Raw genomic sequence first — 19,844 nt, 5'->3', positions numbered from 1 at the left:
TCATTTCTTACTCGGATGTGACTCTTTTACGCCACTGGCTGCGTGGCCGTATTATACCTGCGTCTGGCCTGTCACCGGTCTACAGCGGAAAAGCCGGTCCATGGCACTTTCACGTTGAGTTGCCATGAAGTTAGCATCATCGCTGGTGTGAATAGATCCGGTTCGCCCCCGGGTCTAGTGTTCACACTATCCAGGTTTTAATCCACATTGCAACTCTGTGTTGGGTTGCCCTGCACCGGTGGAGTGCGTTCGGAGTGGCACTGACCTATGAGTCGTGGAATCGTCCGGATATCATGCACTCTCATTTCCACGCTTTGATAGCTCTATTCTCCTTTTTGATTAGTGCGCACTATGTCGGAGGTCGGCATCTACTCCAGGGGGCGGAGATGGACAGCCCCCAGCTGGCGCTCGATGTATTTCAGTCTCTTTTCCCCCGGGGAGTTGTTGCATTTTCTTTTGACTATCAACACTCTCATTTTGAGCTCTTTGGGAAAATTCCCGAGCAGATATTTGTCTGCGTCCTCTCGTTGTTCGCGAGCTAACCTGTCATTCCTTTTATCGGGTTAATCAGCGATTTGTGTTGCATCTAATTATTGCATATAATTACTACATTCATTTCTAGCCATGATGTTCAAGTTTCTTGCCGCCGCGTCGGCCCTGTCACTCTTTGCATCGTCTGCTATTGCTGTCGATGCCAGTCTGAAGAATAATGTTGCTGTCTACTATGGACAAGGTGATAACCAGCCCCGGCTCAAGCATTTCTGTGAACAGACCACTTCGGATATCATCAACATCGGGTTCATTAATCAGTTCCCCCAACATGTGGGCGACTTCCCTGGTTCCAACTTTGCCAATCAGTGTGATGGCACCTTTTTCCCCGGTAGCGAACTGCTCAGTGGCTGCCACCAGATCTGGCAGGATATCCCCAGCTGCAAGGCTGCCGGTAAAACAGTCCTGCTGTCCATCGGCGGTGGTAGTGCCACAAGCCAGTCTCTCCCAGACGATGCCACCGGTGAATGGTTCGCGGATTTCCTGTGGTACTCCTTCGGTCCTTACAATTCAGCGGTTTCCTCATTGGGTTGGACCGAGACCATGATTGGCATTTACCCTCGCCCATTCCTCACTTCCTCAGTTGATGGATTCGATTTTGATATCGAGTACAACGGAGGAGTTGGTATGTTCCCCCAACCCTCTAACTTCCTGACCGTACTCTCTCTAACACCCCGATCCAGGATACGCCGCCATGATCAATCGTCTGCGCGAGCATTACGCCACGAGCACCGAGCAAACCTACTACATCTCTGGTGCTCCCCAGTGCCCCATCCCCGATGCTCAGCTCAGCGACGCTATTGCCAACTCGTACTTTGATTTCCTCTGGGTTCAGTTCTACAACACCCAGGGTTGCTCTGCTGCGGACTACGTCCACGGCACGGGCAAGTTCAACTTCGATGAGTGGGTCGGTGTCATCGAGAAGAGCGCCAACCCCAATGCTAAGCTCTTCATCGGTCTTCCCGCTTCTACGGCTGCTGCTAATGCTGGATTCTACCTGACCCCCGACGAGGTGAAGCCCCTTGTCAAGACTTACATGGACAAGCACCCCAAGCACTTCGGTGGTGTTATGCTGTGGGAGGCCACCGCCGGTGACAACAATGTCATCGATGGAGAAACTTACACTGAGCACATCAAGGAGATCCTGTACGATTGTGCTCCTCTCCCTGTCACATCTACGACCGTTACCCCGACCCATTCCTCAACTGTGCCTCCTGTTTCGTCTTCGACTCACCCGCCTTCCACCACTTCTACCACGGTCGCTTCGTCCACCACGGTCGCTTCTTCCACCTCCGTTGTTTCGTCCACCTCGGTTGCTTCTTCCACCACGGTTGCTTCTTCCACCGCGGTTGCTTCATCTAGCTCCGTTGCTTCGTCCAGCTCCGTTGCTTCTTCCAGCTCCGTTGCTTCGTCCAGCTCCGTTGCTTCGTCCAGCTCTGTTGCTTCGTCCAGCTCTGTTGCTTCGTCCAGCTCTGTTGCTTCGTCCAGCTCTGTTGCTTCGTCCACCTCCGTCGCTTCGTCCAGCTCTGTTGCTTCTTCCAGCTCCGTCGCTTCGTCCAGCTCCGTTGCTTCTTCCAGCTCCGTTGCTTCTTCCAGCCCCGTTGCTTCGTCCACCTCCGTCGCTTCGTCCAGCTCCGTTGCTTCTTCCAGCTCCGTTGCTTCTTCCAGCTCCGTTGCTTCTTCCAGCCCCGTTGCTTCGTCCACCTCCGTCGCTTCGTCCAGCTCCGTTGCTTCTTCCAGCTCCGTTGCTTCTTCCAGCCCCGTTGCTTCGTCCACCTCCGTCGCTTCGTCCAGCTCCGTTGCTTCTTCCAGCCCCGTTGCTTCGTCCACCTCCGTCGCTTCGTCCAGCTCTGTTGCTTCGTCCAGCTCTGTTGCCTCTTCCAGCATCCCTATCAGCTCTGTGACTCCTAGTCGTTCCGCTTCATCTGGACGCCCCTCCGCCACTGGAAAGCCCACCCACACCTCGCATGGCCACGGACACGGACACGGCCATGGACATGGACACGGCTCTCACACACACGCCCACACCCACACCCACACTGCTCCAAGCTCGACTCCCCTCGCCTCGGACCACTCTTCTAGCGCCACCCCTGTCTCTTCTGCGACCGAGTCTGGCACTTCTTCCACTAGCGAAGGTGCCATCCCGACCGGTGTCCCGTCTTCCAGCGATGAGACTACTGGAAGCTCCAAGCCTACCGGCGACAACACCACTGGCGGTTCCAAGCCTACTGGCGACAACACTACTGAAGGCTCCAAGCCTACCGGCGTCGAGACTACAGGCGGCTCTAAGCCTACTGGCGACAACACCACTGGAGGTTCCAAGCCTACCGGTGACAACACTACTGGCGGTTCCAAGCCTACTGGCGACAACACTACTGGAGGCTCCAAGCCTACTGGCAGTGAGACCACCACGGCTCCCGCTGGTATCACCGCCACCCCCTCCGTCACTGGCTCGCCTTCCTCTTTGGCTCCGGGTACCACCACAACTATCATCGTGACATCCTATGTTGATATCTGCCCAACTGGCTTCACCACCATCACCACCACCATTACCAAGACCTGGTGCCCTGGTAACTCCCCCGCCACTGCCACCGCCACTGGCACCGCCGAGATCACCGCCCCTACTTCCGGCCCTGCCACTTCCACTGCCGACATCCCTGAAGGCTGGACTACTACCGTCACTGTCTGCACCCACTGCGCGGCTACCCCTACTACCGTGACCCTCACCAAGCCCGTTGCCACTGCTACCACTACCACTGAGGCTGTGTCGGAGCCCACTGCCCCTTCGGTGCCTGAGGGATACACCACCACTGAGACTTTCTGCAAGCACTGTGGTCCTACTGGTAGCACCGTAACCCTCACCATCCCGGCCCCCACCGCTACTGCCATTGTTCCCGGTGCTGGCTCCGGCTCTTCTGGAAACGGTGAGGGCTCTGGCGCTGGCTCTAACCCCGGCTCCGGCTCCGGCTCTTCTGGAAACGGCTCTAGCTCTGGTGCTGGCTCCGGATCCAACCCCGGTTCTGGCTCTGGCCCTGGTTCTACCGGCGAGGCTACAGTGCCTGGGGTCGCCCCCGTGGTGCCATCTCCTTCCTCCAAGCCCGTCCCCAGCAATGGAGCCGGAGACTTCCACGCCGGTAGACCGTCGTCCAGCATTGTGTTCCACCCCTCGCCCTCGCGCACTGCCGTGCCCACCGTCGAGACCACCGCTGCGGGCACAATCGCAGAGCCCACCGGCAACCCCGTGGGCGTGTCCCCGGTCTACACTGGTGCGGCCTCGCGTTCCAACGTGACCGGCTTCTTCGGTGGCGTCCTCGCCGTCGCTCTTTCCATGTTCATGATGCTGTGAAGCTGCCCACTTGCCTGGACAGCATGATCTCATCATCTACGCGACATGATTGATCTCACGATGCTGATCTCAAGAAGAACCGGTACTTTCTAGCGACTGGTTGCTTCTTCTTCTTTCTTTACGATATTGTCTTTATTATATATTCTCTTTTCTCCGATCTCCAGTCTCTGGAGTGATTCAATACCTCTTGGCCTCTTTTGTGATTTACTCTGGCCCGTAGTGGCGAGACCCTCGCATCTTTGAATTGAAGTTTTGCGAGCGGTCGAGTCCGTTTGTTCTCAATCTCCTAATGATATCCATTTCAAGATGTCGCTGTCGAGTCTGACCTCTTTTTCATTTATTTTTGCTTGTTTTACTATTTACAATAGTCAGAGATGCCCTTTGTATAAAAATACTATATTGCATATTTTTCTATACCCTTGAAACCCTCTGATGCCATTCCTACGGTATGAGGTATTCTGCCTCGTAGCAACAACAAGACCAAAATAGTTATTCACATCTGTTGGGATCTTTGCTGTTTTCGGGACTAGGACGGAGAAGATGACTTCGGTGAATGATCGCATTTAGGATGCAAAGTGCAGAAGTATTGTGGAAATTGAGCGCAACTTTGGATGAGAGTTGTCAATCCAATCCTCGTCTAGGGACATCGCCTTTGATAGCCTCTGGAGTCGGTCCCACCAAGTCTTGGTAATATCCGGACGGGAATGATGGAAATAAAGGAGATTTCTTTGGGGGAAAAAAGCAGGTTGGGTTAAGTTCGAAATCTCTTCCTTACGGAGGGAAGGGATGTTGGTCGAAGCTCAAATGACACAACGATCTATTTAGCTTATCAATTTAGAGATGTCATTGTATTTCTTTCCCTGATTCTGTAGGTTGTAGATATTATTAATTATTGTCGAGCTCGAATTATACACAATACATAATAATAGTATGAAGTTATGAAGTGGATGGTTGTGCCAAGGTGCAACGGATTTCCCCGCATTTTGATATCGGACCTCGGATGCGGAGAAAGTATTTAACAGCCCTGGAGGTACCTCACCTTTGAACTTCCTTGTCTCCATGCAATACACAAAATGTCGCCATTGAAAGGAATCAAAGTCATTGAGCTAGCAGGCCTAGCTCCAGGTACGTAATTAGCCCCCCAAAAAACATAATAATCACAATTAACAACCTCCCGCAGGCCCATTCGCAGGCCTCCTCCTAGCCGACTATGGCGCCTCAGTCCTCCGCATAGACCGACCCAACTCCATAAGCGGCGACCAACTAACCCGCAACAAAACCTCCATAACCCTCGACTTACGCAACCAAGCCTCCCTAAACATCCTCCTCCGCCTCCTCACAACAGCCGACATCCTAATCGACCCCTTCCGCCCCGGCGTCCTCGAACGCCTCGGCCTCTCCCCAACAGAAGTTCTGCTAAAACACAACCCTCGTCTGATCGTCGCTCGAATGACTGGCTTCCGCCGCGACGGGAAATACAAAGATATGGCCGGCCACGACATAAACTACCTCGCCGTCTCAGGCGTGCTATCCATGCTCGGCCGCGCAGCAGAAAAGCCCCACGCCCCAGGTAACATCCTCGGCGATTTCGCCGGCGGCGGCGCGGTCTGTTTCCAGGGGATCCTGCTCGCGCTTATCTCCCGCTCCCATACGGGACGCGGCCAGGTCGTCGAGGCGAATATGGTTGATGGCTCGGCGTATCTTGCTACGTTCCCGCGACTGGGGAGGAAGACTCCTTCGTGGGCGGAGCCGCGTGGAGAGAATCTGCTCGATGGGGGGTGTCCGTATTATGATACGTATGAGACTAAGGATGCCGGACGGTATTTTGCGGTCGGGGCTTTGGAGCCGCAGTTTTATGCGGCGTTGGTGCGAGGGCTCGGGTTTGACATTGGGGAACTGCCGAAGAGGGAGGATCGGAAGCACTGGCCGGCGTTGAGGGAGATCTTTACCAGGAGGTTTAAAGAGAAGACGCGTGCGGAGTGGGAGGCTGTTTTTGATGGTACGGATGCTTGTGCTACGCCTGTTTTGGAGCAGGGTGAGCTTGAGGAGGATGGGTATGAGCAGCGGCCTGTGGTACATCTGGTTAGTACGCCTGCGGCGCCGATTCTGGCGGATAAGGGTGGGTGGACGGGTGGTGGAATGTTGCCTGGGGATGGGGGTGTTGATACGCTTAGGGAGTGGGTCGGGTGGGAACATGGTAAGGACTTTGAGGTTAGGGAGGATGGGGCTTTTGTGGTTGTGAATGGGAAGTCAAAGATTTGAGGTCTTTGACATGATGCATGGAAAGCCTTTATATTAAACCTTTAGTACATAGTCAAATGTATATGTTCAAGATGATTTAGACTATGTATCAGACTTTAACGAGGCAGGTATCTATCATTACAAAGAAACACTTCCGAGATATCCAACACATCGCAGACATTGAACTTCATAAATACTAACGCTGGATTCCAACCAGCACGGATTATCATTATTATTACCGCCAAACGCAAACACCAGCCTAGAGATAGAGGCTATAGCCAACAACAGCATGTACAGAAACAAGAAGAGAAGTCCACACAAGCGAGAAAGCAGCGCCGCCATGACCAGCGGGACTGCCATTGCTCTTCGCAGTACCACTCTTCTTCGCGGCAGCCACGGTGCTGGAAGCTGTCGCAGTCGACCCGCTGAAAGCCGGCTCGGGCTTGGTTGGCAAGTTGTAGTATTGGCGAATGATATCGCTGGCTTGCTCAGCGACGCCGTATGTCGAGGACATCAAGTGCGTAGACAAGGCGATGGGGATGACACTGGCATCTGCAACGCGCACATTTGAAAGACCGTATACGAGCAGATTGGCGTCAACCACACCACCCTGCTTCTCGGGTAGCATTGCGCACGACGAGGACGGGTGGAACTCCGTGCTGGCTGACTTGCGTAGCCATTCTATCCAGTCGTCGTCGCTCTGCACGCTTGAGCCCGGGGTGGTTTCGTCTGTGAGGACTTTGCTCATCGGGCTGGTTTGGCCTAGTTGACGGGCGAGTTTGATACCTGCAAGGAGGATCTCGGCGTCTGCGTTATTGTCAGCATTGGAGAGTCTTGATTGGAGGTCGGTTGCAGGGAGTACACACCAGCTGGGTTGTCCAGGTAGTTCGGGTCAATGACAGGGAAGTCCATCGGGTTCGAGGAGTTGATGTAGATACGGCCGTGGCTGAATGGGTGTTGGAGGGCAGCTGTGATGCCGATATCGCCGTTTGCATCGCTGTTCATGAACAGAAGCTCGATTTGACCTGTCGGGGTTTCGAAGATCTTCGACGTTGTGTTACAGATTGCCGTGTAGCCGGTGACGACGCCATCGTCGTAGGTCGTGTTTGGCGCATACTGATCGATTGAAGCGAGGAATTTCGACTCATACTCATCAACCTTACTACCGTACATAGCGGTAGAGTTCACGTATGCAACGGCGGAATCGATATAAGTGAGGAACTTGGAATCATTCTGCGGGAATTAGCATACGGGCTTGGTGGATGAAGGATACACAGGACGCACCTTATCTTTGCCGTTGTTATAAAAGATGGAACCTGCGGTGTCCACATTTGTGCTCCATTTCACTGTGGCACTCTGTGTAACAATGTCAGTTACATGCTCATCTTATGGATAAGAAGCGCACTCACAAAATGGTCTTGAAGGTGTTGACCGACACCAGGAAGTTCAGATACAAGGTCAACACCAGCGTCAGAGAGGACATCTTTAGGGCCGACACCGCTGTGGAGCAATACAGCCGGGCTGCCGATAGTGCCGCCCGCAAGGATGACTTCCTTGTTAACCTTAACCTTCAGTTTCGTTGATCCGCTATCAGTTGTGTATTCAACAGCACCTGCTGTTTTCTTCCCGGAAGATGTAGAGTTGTCGAAAACGAGGCGAGTCACATGCGCATTCGCCAATACATCGTAGTTGCCACGGTCTGCAAGCGGATCGAGATAACCAGAACGACTGTAGGACCGCGTCCAATTTGAAGGGTTGATGCAGGATGTTGAGACGTCAGCGCCCAGGTTTTCGCCTCCGTACATATTGGCAGAAATATCAATTCCCATAGCTTGTAGTGACGTTAACCAGTCGCCCACTTCGGGGAATGTGCTAGGAATGTGTTAGCCCTATCGGTCAATTCTAGAGAACAGGGTTTGACATACTAGTCGGGGTATGATGTATGGATCGGCCCGTTGGTGCCGTGATTTGACGCATTCCAGACGATTCCAGCCTCGTCAATCACATCATCAACTGGAGGAGTGAAAGTCTCGCTCTTCTTCATAGCAGCGAAGAATGAGTCCCACGACCAGTTATCAGCACCATCCATATCTCCGAGCATATCTTTCCAAGCATTGATTTCATCTTCACCCGGACGGGTCATATACAGCCCATTGATGGCGGAACTACCTATATCTCAGTGTTAATTTTCTGCTCCTTGTTCTGTCAAATATGAAGCCTGTACAAACCTCCAAGGACCTTGCCACGAGGCCAATTAATCTCGCGATCGCCTGCATTAGGTTGCGTAACAGTGTAGAAATCCCAATTCAAAGGCGTTGTCCATAAAGAGTCGAAATAAGAATATGCCGGTGTATCTGTATTTGCGTCAGAAAGGTCGCTTGACTCTGCGCGATCAAATAGTTGAACGCACCTATGCGCTTGCGATAATCGTCTCCATTTCCGCCCGACTCAAGAACGAGTACAGTGTGATTTTTATCCTCCGAAAGACGAGCCCCCAACACCAGTCCAGCTTGACCTCCTCCCACAATCACAAAGTCATAAGCATCATCAATTGTCGTGCGCGGTGATAAGGCGTTCGCAAATTGGTTCGCGACTAGGCTTGCGCCTACGATCTGGGTAACGGACAGACTAGGTCGCATTGTGAGGGTGTGTGACGCAGATTGTCGAGAGGTGGAAAGGTGGATCTCATATATAAAAATCCCATCACGGTAAACAGGCTTAAGCCTGTGGAGTAAGACCTTTGAAAAACCTTGTATTGAGCTTTAGCGATTCTGAATTTTACGCACGATGATCCCAGATAAGCACATCCTGAAGCCTCAATCGCGTTAGCCAAGTGGGTCAATATTGGGCTTCTGCAAATAAGATCTTGGTTCCTGTTGCTCCACATGGTCTTTTCCAATAAATCAACTTTGTTTTCTTGGAACTGGTCTTTCTACCCGTCACTCGTTCCATGTTTCCTATCGCTTGTTCCTGGAAATGTCCAAGACAATCAGATTTTTCTTGCAATTCAACCATGTTTAATCTCTGATCCACATATGTTTTCAGTCGTTTCAACCCAATATCAATAAATATATATGATTGCGTTATCACAGACAACACATCAACTCTGATGATCGCATGGCTCCAACGAGGTGTTGACCGCATGGTTGCTATGCACCGACCAAAAGCCCCGAGCCAATGATTGACCGGGATTCTCTCCACTAACAAAGTGCTCATCAAAGGTGGGTCTCACAAAAGGATCTGATAGGCTGTTTGCTAGATGATCGCAATTAGAACGCGGCCAGTAGCCAGCCACGATAAGGGTGTGTCTCTAGAAATCTAGAACAAAACCCACTAGAAGTGTCTAGATTTCCATGGGCGTGAAGTGAAACATTCATATGACGAAACAGGGATCGATTCTGATTTGCATGCTATCCATTGACAGTTATCATGTAATATTGATTTAGAATGATCTCAGAGAGTGGGGTGTTAGGGTTAATCTCTTGTCTGCAATTTATTTACCTTCCGCTAAATCGCTAACCCGATCTCACCAGGTCCCGCCTTGTGATTAGCCACCTCGGCAAAATCGGACAACTTTAGGAGAAGCTTGTTTGGTTCGATCCCTTTTGAAGAGACTATCGATTTCCACTAGCCATTGTGGCAAAACTACTCCGTATTGAAGTGATACATTAGTCGTATGAAAATTTCAATCCCCTCAATTCCTCGATCCAATGTCAAGACATAGAAAACCTGGTTTGTACATTTTAACTGTTTTCAACGCCTGTGTTCTATTATACTTGAATACAACGCCAATAAGGGACATCTAAAAAGACTACCAAAAAAGACTACCAAAAAAGACTACCAAAAAAGACGTAATAAGGCCGCAAACGCGACTATTCTTGTTGTATGATATACAACCAAGTTCGTAATAGCCATTCACTTATCGTGTACCGTATAGAGGTAACTAGTAATAGAAGGAGATTAATCCAAAGTGCCCTGGAGTGTAGACACAAAAGCCAAGGTGAACCATAAGCAACACCAAAGTTTGAGTTCTCATCAATATCGTCTTGAGAATTGGTAGGTTGGAGGTTGATAGAGGGGATTCGTGGTGCCTCGGATGAGAGACGATTGCCTCACAGTCTTTCGACCACTTCACCGTAATGCAGACGCCGCATTCCGGTGCCCTTGTAACACCATATATGCCATCACATTGACGATGTCCCTCCAGCCATCCCGATGAACTCGATAGTCCACAATAGACCATTTCCCTTCATTGTTCAGTCGAGAAAACCAAAACCACTGACCATCAGTACGGACGCCCCAAACGGTACTATCCGGTTCTCCGTGGGCCTTCCGCTTAGCCCGGACCATTGCCATGTATGCTAAAAGCTGCCCTTCGTGGTTCTGCTCGGCATCTAGTGCGATCAGATGGCAAGCCATGTGATCTTGCTCACCAAAGAATATGCCGTAGTCCGCTGTCCCTACACATTTATACTGTTTGTTGTGGTAGGTAATTGGTCCCCATTCAAGCGATATCTCAAAGTGGTGAGCACACGTAACCTTCGGACCATCCAAAAGCCCATTAGTCGTCAGATCCTCGCAAATCCTGAAAAGTAGGGCATCTATTTTGCAACCCGATGAAGCTTCGGCGGGCTTTGAGGGCATGTTGAGCCAGGTTTCTATAGATATGTACTAATCAGTATAATAAATTGGAACGGACGATGTCTTAAGTACCAAAATCTGGCCGGATGCGAATCAAGGAACGCGGAATTTGCCAGGTTTCGTAGCCCTGAACTTCGCTGAGGCCAAAAGACCTTTTTACATCGGTCGAAGTCATATCCGCTGCCGCGATCTTGGGCAGTTCAAGCTCAACGGGGGGGTCGTTGATGAAGTTTTTTAATTCGATCGTACTGATATCGCGCGCTGTTGATAGCTTATAGAGTCGGTCCCACCAGCTTTTCCAAGCCTTCGGGCTGTTGGCTAGGGGCGGCATTTTGATATGATATAAAAGAAGATGAGATTCCTTGATGCGGAAAGGAAAGGGCTGTTGGTTCAAGTAGAAGTCGAAGGGCACTTCATACTTTGAGTTCCGTCACAGGGGAAAGTGCATTGGCCGAAGCCCAAATTGGACAAGAACACTATATAGATAAGTATGAGGTCATTCAGTATAGGTCTTATGTTCTTTTCCCCATACTTTTTCTTTTGGCTGACTTTTCAAATATCTTTTCAGATATCTTTCTTCCAGATATTTTCCTCCTTATTGGTGTTGTAGCTAGAAGGATGGAATCACTCCAGAGACCGGAGGCTACAGAAAGAAAAACACAACAAACAGAATATAATTAGAAAATTAAACCTGCCGCTAATAACCAGTTTTTTATCACACAGGCATAGTCCCAGGGGTCGTTGCAAATGCCTCCTCCAGTATACCCAAGCCACTAACCAGCTGTTCCTCAGTGATAGTGATCGGTGGGGCTATGCGAAAGGCACCCCCAAAGCTAGGATGGCTACTGAGATTGGCCCACAAGCCTAAATCATAAGCCCGATCCCCGATCGCCTTACCCAAAGCTAGCGCGGGCGTCTTGGTCTCCCGATCCTCAACAATCTCAACCCCAGCCATAAGTCCACGTCCACGGACATCTCCGATACAACCATACTTCTCCTTCAGCGCATTTAGTCGGTCGTGGAGTACTTTACCCATAGAACGAGAGTGCTCAACTAGCCCATCACGCACCACGATCTCAAGCACTTTGTCGCCCACAGCAGCAGGCAGCGGATCATTAACATGAGTCGTGTAGAAGCAGAAGTCCCGCTCGATGCACACGCGTTCGATCTCAGCACTAGTAACGACAGCGCTGAGCGGCAGGCCATTTCCTAGCGTCTTGCTAAGCGTGAGGATATCAGGAACGACACCTTCATGATTGAAAGCCATTAGATCGCCACACCGACCGACTCCCGTCTGCGCTTCGTCGACGATCAGAAGCATTCCCCGCTTTTCGCACTCCTTTTTCAGAGCTGCGAGGTACCCTTGTGGTAGGACGTGCATGCCAGCCGATGACTGGATGCACTCCACAATGCAAGCGGCCAGCGATCCGCAAGATTGCATATCGATCATGCGCCAGCCGTATGCCATCTCTGTTTCCCAGTCATAGGATCCATCTGCGCGGCGGAAGATAGAGCGGTATGCATTCGGTGATGGGAGCATCAGCATGCCCGGCATCAGTGGGCCTTGGCCTTTGCGACCGAAGTGGTATTGTGCACCGAGTGCCTGCGCTGTCACGCCATGCCAGCTACCGCCTAGTCCGACGATTTCGAACTTTCCAGTGTATACCTTGGCCATCTTTATGGCTGCTTCGTTGCTCTCGCCGCCGGTGGAGAGGAAGAAGGCTTTGTCGAGGCCGGTTGGCAAAAGATCGCACAGACGTTCGCCTAGGCTGACCACTGGGGGTGATACCATGCCTGAGAAGAGATGGTCTAGGGAGGCTGCGTGGTCGGTGATTGTCTGTACGATCTCTGGGTGTCCGTGACCGAGCAAGCAGGACATTTGTCCGGATGTGAAGTCTAGCACTTTGTGTCCTGAGGCTGTGTATACATAGAGCCCTCTGCTGCCACAGATCACGTCTTTGTTGAACTTGGTACCATAGTTGAGGAGGTACTTTGATGTTTTGGCCTGAAGCTCTTCTTGGTTGACATCGGTGTACAAGATAGAATTGTTGTTATTCTTTTGGGGCATAATTGCGACTGTGGGTTCTCCTATGGTGAGTCCAAGGGCAATGTTGGGGTTTGCGGATGATGAATAAGATGATTGTGTCTGAGTACTTCTAATCTATTTCTGGGGAGTCATGGTCTTCTTAAGTTTGTTATCATTGTCTCTTCATTCCCCTCATTGATGGGTTACAAGGATGTACTTTCTCCTTATCTTGGCCGCGGAGCCGCGGCCAACAGCGCATCACAACGTCTTGGCTCCAATAACTCAGCTGGGAACTACAGTAAACTCGGTTTCTAAATAATTGACAGGTAAATATTCATTAAATCGAGGTTTCTTAAGATGTACTAATCGGAAAATATCATTTTACCGTGCTATTTAAATAACTTCAACTTCGATAGAAGGCCGTACACTTCACTGAGAATACAAAATACTGTGAGCAGTTGCCTTCAACTGATAAGAGGGCATGAATACTTGTCGGAAGTTATGTAAATTCCGGCAACACTTAATTCAACAGTACATGAGTCCTAATATGCATGAATTCTGCATACAGTCTAATGATATATATAACGTGTCGGAGCTGTTGAAGCCCTTAGACCTTCCAGTCACAGCCGTGAAGGTACCCTATGAAGTATAGGCCGCTAATTGTACTTTTAATTCCTTATCCTCGTCACAAAAAAAGAAAAACTTCAGAAACCATCCGTGTGATCCCTAACCCGGCGCTCAGTCTCCCGCCCAATACGCATCGCTTCCTTGCGGCTCGTGCGCGAAATACCCAGGAAAAAGGCAATAAAGTTGCCATAGACTTGTCCCGTACTAGGATCAAGAACCTCCTCACCGTCTTCCATGAGATTGGCACATTTGACAACATGAGCACCGAGCTCCTGTTCTTGCCCAGAGGCTTTCGGGTCTGATTGCAACACCGTTGTGCAAATATCGCCAAATTTGTATACGCCTCCCTTCTGAGCTGAGAAGAATAGTATCTGCATGTGGTATTGGGGCCCACCCAGGAAGGGTTTTCACAAGGACATGATGCGCTCTTTATCGGCTAAGGCGTTTAGAAGGGAGATGCTGTAATACGACACGCCATATGTATGTGCGGTAGCTTCGACCTCTTGGCAACCTGGTGCACGGGGATTGATTTCGAGGAGGAAGATATCCTTTGGCTGTGATGTCGTGGTTACTGGTGTTTTGAGCTGGGGGTCGACAAGTCCATCCAAGTCAGAATCCGTCTTGGCGTAGTGGCAGCTCGAATTGCGCAGCTTGGCCTCGATATGCAGCACGGCATCTCTAAAACCAGCGGCTAGGGCAAGCTCGTGCAATCTTTGCTGCACCGACTCAAGCTCATGCGGAGGGAGAACTGACGGTAGCATGTTTGATGTCTCGACAAAGTTTTGTACGCGGGCACCGCTTTCATTGTTCTCGTAATCTCCAGCACTGGGGAAGTCGTCGTTAACCTCGAAGAAGACAATCTCGCCATCAGCAAGAACCATATCTGCGTCGATTTCGAGGCCATCGATATACGTCTCGATGACAACTTCGTTGCCATGCCAGGCGGCAAAAGATTCCCGCCATAGCAAAGGCACCTTTTCACGCAGTTCCTGTTCGTTGGCTACTTTCCAGACGCCCTCAGAAGACCAACCCTTGGAAGGTTTAATGATGAGGGGGTAGGCAAGCTGTGGTCCGTCCTCGGAGAGCATCTTCTCTAGATCGTCTGGAGAGCGGACAAGTCGGCAGAAGATGTTTGTGTTGAGCTGGCGCGTTTTGAATTTGTTCTGGGCCAAGCCCACAGACTCTGGAGGGGAGGTTTTGAGGCCCAACTGTGTGGCTGTATGGGCAATGATGGTATGAAGGTGCTCATCGACACTTATCACACCATCAATGTGTTTCTCTTCCCGGCTATGTTGATATTCCTTCAACGCCGCTGCAATGCGGTCGGCCATGTCCACATTCACAGTCATGTCTAGCGGCACGAATTCTTCGCGAAGGTGGCTATATGCGTCATCAGACAGCCAGTGACTGGAATCATCAAACACGACCATTACTATGTTCAGTGAGGCAGCGGCGAACAAGTAACCTTGTCCCTTGGCCAAGGAACCAGCTCCAACAAGTGCCAGACGCTTTCGAGGTATGGGGTTTGTTGTGATCCAAGAGAAAGACAGCCGTTTTATCAATTCGTCGTTGAGTGCTGCAGACTTGGTTGTAACGGAAGATGAGCTGTCATTTTGTACCACGATTGCTCCGTAACAGTACGGAAGCAAGCTCGCGAGGCTCATATTATGGTATGCTTCGGTAGTGCAGCCTTCGATGTATTGTCCTGGCGTGACAAAGCCTTGGACCTTGGCGACATCCAGACAGTCGGCCATGCGCCGGTCAAGAAAGTCGGATTGGACTACATATCCAGACTGCAATGGTAGCAGGAGTTTGACTACACCGTTTCCCTCGGGAATGTGATCCTGTAGAAACTGCGTAGCTTCACATGGAGCAGAACACTTAGTCGAGATGGGAGCTTCGGAGGTATTGTTCGGGTATATGTTTATGACTAGGGTGCCAGTCTCCTCCGGCAATGCGTTGAGTTTCCATGCCCATTTCGTGTCGTTCGAGCCTGCTTGACCCACCAGGTTAATGATTTGGAATACGTATTTCAATGACTTAGGCTCTTACCCATATTTGGTTTTCTTGCTGTTTTCGATTGTGGAAAGAAAATGCCTCCCACCTTTAGCCGCGAACAAGCTCTACAACCAAGTTCAATTGAAATGAATTGTTTGGGTATATATATTAGCTGTTCAGGTCTAAAGATGCTAGGGGGAGAGATGACTCACTTTGTAATATTTAGGGTGCTTATACCCTGTAAGCTCGATCGGATCTCCTGGTTACTCCGAGACACTAACGCGGTCACCAATACTGACCCTGGTCCCTAACTAGACCATTTCCCTTTATTTTCAATGTTCGTAGAAGGATTTCTCCTTATCTCTTATTTATTATTATTCATAATAATACCCATAGGTCTGTGTCTTTTCCTATTTTACTCACTTCGGACTGTTTGTTTTCCTTGCCCATTTCAGCTTTCGTTTTTCTACCATCTAAAACAACATTGAATCTTTTTTTTCGTTCATTAAAACAAGACTAGCGGAAAATGACCAGTCTGTCGGATGAAGCAGACGATCCAGAGCCCGGCGTTTGTCCTGAAAAGGTGGAAGAGTGCATCGTCGAGAGTACTACAATCGACAACAGCCTGTCGCACAAGAGCGGGAAAATGGCGATGACAAGGAAATCTTGTGCAAAGTGGTTGCTCCGTTGGGCTTATTTTGCTACTCACCATGGCCGAGCGGTTCTCATGTCATTTTATGGGATGACGGCCTCCTTCATGAGATGCAAACAGCCGCGGGGACCCGTTGCACCCAGGTGCGCTAGGTTGGGGTACGAAGACGTACTCCGTACAGGGGCCAGGGTTCAAATCCTTTTTTTGGGGGGGGGGGGGGATTTTATATCTGAATGCCTTAAATTAGAACGGCAGAAAAATTAAAATACCTGAATTATTATTACACATGCCTTAATAATCAAAGTACTCCGATTCTGCTGGCGTATGCGCAAGTCTAAAAAATGAAGCTTTTGTACGCCCAGAAGAGCCCACCTGTTTTACCCCGTGTATGTCGTCAGATTACCTTTCTGGGTGTAATCAGAAAGGACATTCTTTTAATAAATGCGCTAAAGCATATTCTAGTAAAAGTTATGGTGTTTTGGTTGTTTATAAACAGACGTTCTTGGCTCGGAAGAACCAGGAACCTACGTTTGGCTTATTGTTTTGCTTGTGGTTTCCCAACATTTGAGGCATATGACTATACTTCGGAACCCAGGTCACGAATTTGGACCAGGCGAGCGTTGCGTACCATTGATATTAATCTTGATTTTTTTGGCTCTAGTTGAAACAAAGCGTGTCTTCTTCCTCAATCCCGCTTCAACCCAACTTTTCCCACCTTGCGTAACCCGAAAGCACCAACAGCACAAGCCGCCAGCATTAGTCCAAAACAAGTCCAAAAGACAGCTCGGTACCCAACCATTAGTGCTTCCGGTGAATCTTTGTTAGAATATGATGACCCCTGAGTGACACCGGTGGAAATGATGGCGAAGATGGCAAGCCCAATAGAGGTCCCGAATTGCGCGATGGTGTTGAATACTGCCCCTGCGAGACCTTGGGTTTTGGGGGTGAAGGCATCAGTGATGATGAGGTTTGCGATAGTAAAGATGACTGATTAAGAGTTTGGTCAGCGGACCATCCAAAGTCTTATCTTTTGGTCATAGCGAAAAGAAGGGGAAACTAAGAACGGAACCCACCATCTGCTGAAAGAGGACCTAGGAGAACAGCCCAGAACGCACAGTACCACCACGACCAGTTGGGATTGATGATAGCCATCAGCAGTGGGGACCCAGCACTAAGGAACGTACTGACAAGCACCAAATGATCCGCATGGAGGCGATGGACGAGGAGACCGGTTCCAATGTTGAGTACTATGCCAATAATCACATTTGGTAAGAAGCGAAGAGCGGCCTGGAAAGCAGATAGATCTTGAACTTCTTGGAAGCTGTGAAGGTTGTAAGAATACTGCTTTCAATGAACCAATTTTGGGCAACACTTACAACAGACTCAAAATGGTTTCCATTCCGTTGAGTACAGCCCAAGAAAGGAGCACCATGACACAAACCGATGCAAATGCCGTATTCTTCCACAGACTGTTCGGAATCAAAGCAGATTTGCCATTCCTCTCGCGCCAGTTCATCCAGCCCAAGAAAGCAGGTATCATGACTCCAGCTGCACAAACCAAGACAATGTTTTCTGCTCGCTGAATATTCGACGGGTTATCGGTGATGGTACTGCAATTACTGTTAGCAGGTTTTCAGGTTATGGATACACTCCGTCCCAGGAAACTTACGCAAACACGTAAGAAATAATCCCCAGACATGAGCTCGACAGAAGGATTCCAACCCAATCAATTTCCGAGCAGAGTCTGCGCCATGAAATCGGCTCCCGCTGTGCATCCTTTGGCAACTTGAAGAAATTTACAACTGTAAGGACCATAGAGATTCCTGCACAGAGGTAATAGCCAAATCTCCACCCCAGTGATGAGCCTTGAAACAGACCACCAAGCACGAGTCCCATCGAAAATCCTAATGGTTGTCCTAGCCCGAGGCATGCAAATCCAACGTTTCTTCTCTTCCCGGTTGGCATAGCATCAGTTAAAATGCTGAATGCCGTGGGTAGACACATCGAAGTTGCGATGCCTTGGAATGTGCGGAACATAATCATTTGAATACCGGTCTGTGCTACACCACAAGCAAGAATGAATGCACCAAGTAGGAAACAGCCGGTGAGATTGATCATTCGATTCCCCATAAAGTCGGCCATTGAACCGGCTAGGAGGAGACAACATCCATTTGCGAGACTGCATTATTTAGCGAAAGTTGATTGCAGAGACCTAAATTGAACTTACGAGTAGACAGAAGCCGGCCTAAAGCAAATCGGTTGTTTGTTAGATTGACTCCTTCCTCTAGATGGCATTAAAAGGCTTCGACTCACCACAGTAATAGATTGTTGGGTAAATTCAAATCCTTTGCAATAGTAGGCAGCCCAACAGTAAGCAGTCCACCACTCATACTGCCCACAAAATTGATACCGCTGAGGGTAGTAATCAAAATAACTGCACTGCTGCGAGAAAGATTCACGGCCCGAGTCTCGTAAGCATCCTCAAGAGAGGGCTGTCCATTGGACAACTTGTGTGTTACTGACGTTTCAAGAGACTCATGGAGCTTCGAATGCAGCATCGATAATTGAGTTGAGTCATCTAAGTCGAGACCCGATATGCCCGCTTGGGTGTGTACTGCTGTGTGAGACATTGTCGCTTTGCGGTTCTGGGTCGGGGCCGGCGAGACATCAAAGAGGGAATATGATCACTTTATGTGCCAGTCTTCGAGGAGATAAAAGAGAACAATGTGACATGACTATAAAAGGTTGTAGCAATCGAAAAGTGGAACGCCATTAGGCAGCGCGCCCTTGGAGTGACATGGCAGGGGAAATAAATTCCGGGGTCCACATTCGACAGCGGCGTAGCCATTGGTACTGGGACGTTCAGTTACAGTCAACCCCCGTTAAAATTGAAGGATTGTCGGAGCAAATCCTTCGAAATTATCGTTTCGAAATAGACGGGTGTATTGGCATTTTTGTTATTGTATTATATAATCGAATTAGAGCGGGTCCCGAGATCCACGGGTGGGGTTTGAACCGGCAGAACCTTAGCTTAAAAGGCGGAAGATGGGGTTAAGCCAATAAAATTAGCATAATTAAATAAATCACGTGGACGGTGGGCCTAAAAACTCACTTTCGAAAGTAAAGTTTGTCAAATCGATAGGGACTAAGCCTAATTAGGCAGCCTTGGCGCTCTTAACTATAGGAAAGAGTCTCCGAGCCTAAATTCTTCGAAAGTAATCGGGGGTTCATCCCAAGACAGAAGTAATATTGCGCCCCGGTCAGCAGCCCCAAGCTTTAAGTCGAATGGTGATGAGAAAGTTATGTTCCAGACAATATCCATTCATTATAATTTGCTTTAATTTAGTACATGTAAGCGAGAAAGGCTGCCAACGCTGCCGTCATCGAGGGCAAGGAGCCGGACTTAGTCCTGCAAGTCATAATTGTGCAACATCTTATTTATCGCTCAGGCCCCTACTACGGGTACCCACTAGGGTGTCCTTAACAGTACTCCCTAGCGGCCTTAGAACAATAGAAAATCGGGTGAGGCGCTTTGAAGGCGGAGAGCCTTGCAGAGGCATATTGAAAGGAGAAGGCAGATCTTCCGAAGAGGAATCAAAAGGATCAAGAAATAATCAAGAATGAAAAAATCCTTTAAAACGCGAGTTCAACCTGAACCACTCTTCCTCTACGATTATTTGCTCCAAGGGCCGAAGTGGACGTACGCCCATTGGTTTTGTATTCTAAATGAGCCAGAATACCCGTGGACAAGCATTAAGACGATA

General features: G+C 49.6%; 8 protein-coding genes across 8 annotated transcripts; 2 read left to right on the top strand and 6 right to left on the bottom strand.

The window, feature by feature from the left end:
- Positions 1–423: 423 nt before the first annotated feature.
- On the top strand, positions 424–3,895 carry chiA1 (class III chitinase ChiA1; the record flags this gene model as incomplete). Its single annotated transcript, XM_040955016.2, has 2 exons — positions 424–1,174; positions 1,233–3,895. The coding sequence occupies exons 1-2, from the start codon at positions 625–627 to the stop codon at positions 3,893–3,895; spliced, it is 3,213 nt and encodes a 1,070-aa protein (XP_040814609.2). The 5' UTR covers positions 424–624.
- A 1,073-nt stretch (positions 3,896–4,968) lies between these two features.
- On the top strand, positions 4,969–6,157 carry N7455_010493 (CaiB/BaiF CoA transferase family protein; the record flags this gene model as incomplete). The annotated part of the gene is made up of 2 exons (XM_040954880.2): positions 4,969–5,020; positions 5,076–6,157. 2 exons carry the CDS (start codon positions 4,969–4,971, stop codon positions 6,155–6,157), a joined length of 1,134 nt encoding a protein of 377 aa, XP_040814688.1.
- A 238-nt stretch (positions 6,158–6,395) lies between these two features.
- Positions 6,396–8,775, bottom strand: N7455_010492 (GMC family oxidoreductase; the record flags this gene model as incomplete). The annotated part of the gene is made up of 7 exons (XM_040954948.2): positions 6,396–6,943; positions 7,003–7,369; positions 7,421–7,492; positions 7,546–8,008; positions 8,062–8,305; positions 8,365–8,490; positions 8,547–8,775. The coding sequence occupies 7 exons, from the start codon at positions 8,773–8,775 to the stop codon at positions 6,396–6,398; spliced, it is 2,049 nt and encodes a 682-aa protein (XP_040814593.2).
- A 1,492-nt stretch (positions 8,776–10,267) lies between these two features.
- Positions 10,268–11,108, bottom strand: N7455_010491 (uncharacterized protein; the record flags this gene model as incomplete). The annotated part of the gene is made up of 2 exons (XM_040954989.2): positions 10,268–10,794; positions 10,850–11,108. The coding sequence occupies 2 exons, from the start codon at positions 11,106–11,108 to the stop codon at positions 10,268–10,270; spliced, it is 786 nt and encodes a 261-aa protein (XP_040814766.2).
- Positions 11,109–11,492: 384 nt separating this feature from the next.
- Positions 11,493–12,845, bottom strand: N7455_010490 (aspartate aminotransferase family protein; the record flags this gene model as incomplete). The annotated part of the gene is made up of 1 exon (XM_040954956.2): positions 11,493–12,845. One exon carries the CDS (start codon positions 12,843–12,845, stop codon positions 11,493–11,495), a length of 1,353 nt encoding a protein of 450 aa, XP_040814527.2.
- A 662-nt stretch (positions 12,846–13,507) lies between these two features.
- Positions 13,508–13,807, bottom strand: N7455_010489 (uncharacterized protein; the record flags this gene model as incomplete). The annotated part of the gene is made up of 1 exon (XM_065606467.1): positions 13,508–13,807. One exon carries the CDS (start codon positions 13,805–13,807, stop codon positions 13,508–13,510), a length of 300 nt encoding a protein of 99 aa, XP_065460430.1.
- Positions 13,808–13,837: 30 nt separating this feature from the next.
- N7455_010488 (ATP-grasp domain-containing protein) lies at positions 13,838–15,486 on the bottom strand (the record flags this gene model as incomplete). The annotated part of the gene is made up of 2 exons (XM_040954830.2): positions 13,838–15,423; positions 15,483–15,486. The coding sequence occupies 2 exons, from the start codon at positions 15,484–15,486 to the stop codon at positions 13,838–13,840; spliced, it is 1,590 nt and encodes a 529-aa protein (XP_040814623.2).
- A 1,279-nt stretch (positions 15,487–16,765) lies between these two features.
- Positions 16,766–18,710, bottom strand: N7455_010487 (uncharacterized protein; the record flags this gene model as incomplete). Its single annotated transcript, XM_040954930.2, has 6 exons — positions 16,766–17,067; positions 17,154–17,401; positions 17,457–17,690; positions 17,750–18,259; positions 18,308–18,325; positions 18,394–18,710. 6 exons carry the CDS (start codon positions 18,708–18,710, stop codon positions 16,766–16,768), a joined length of 1,629 nt encoding a protein of 542 aa, XP_040814608.2.
- Positions 18,711–19,844: the final 1,134 nt, after the last annotated feature.

This window comes from Penicillium solitum (assembly GCF_028829755.1).
Source record: "Penicillium solitum strain IBT 25940 chromosome Unknown utg000008l_segment0_segment0, whole genome shotgun sequence".
Classification (NCBI taxonomy): Eukaryota; Fungi; Ascomycota; class Eurotiomycetes; order Eurotiales; family Aspergillaceae; genus Penicillium; species Penicillium solitum.
Note: the sequence above shows the minus strand (reverse complement) of the source record. Positions and strands in the feature narration are given on the sequence as shown.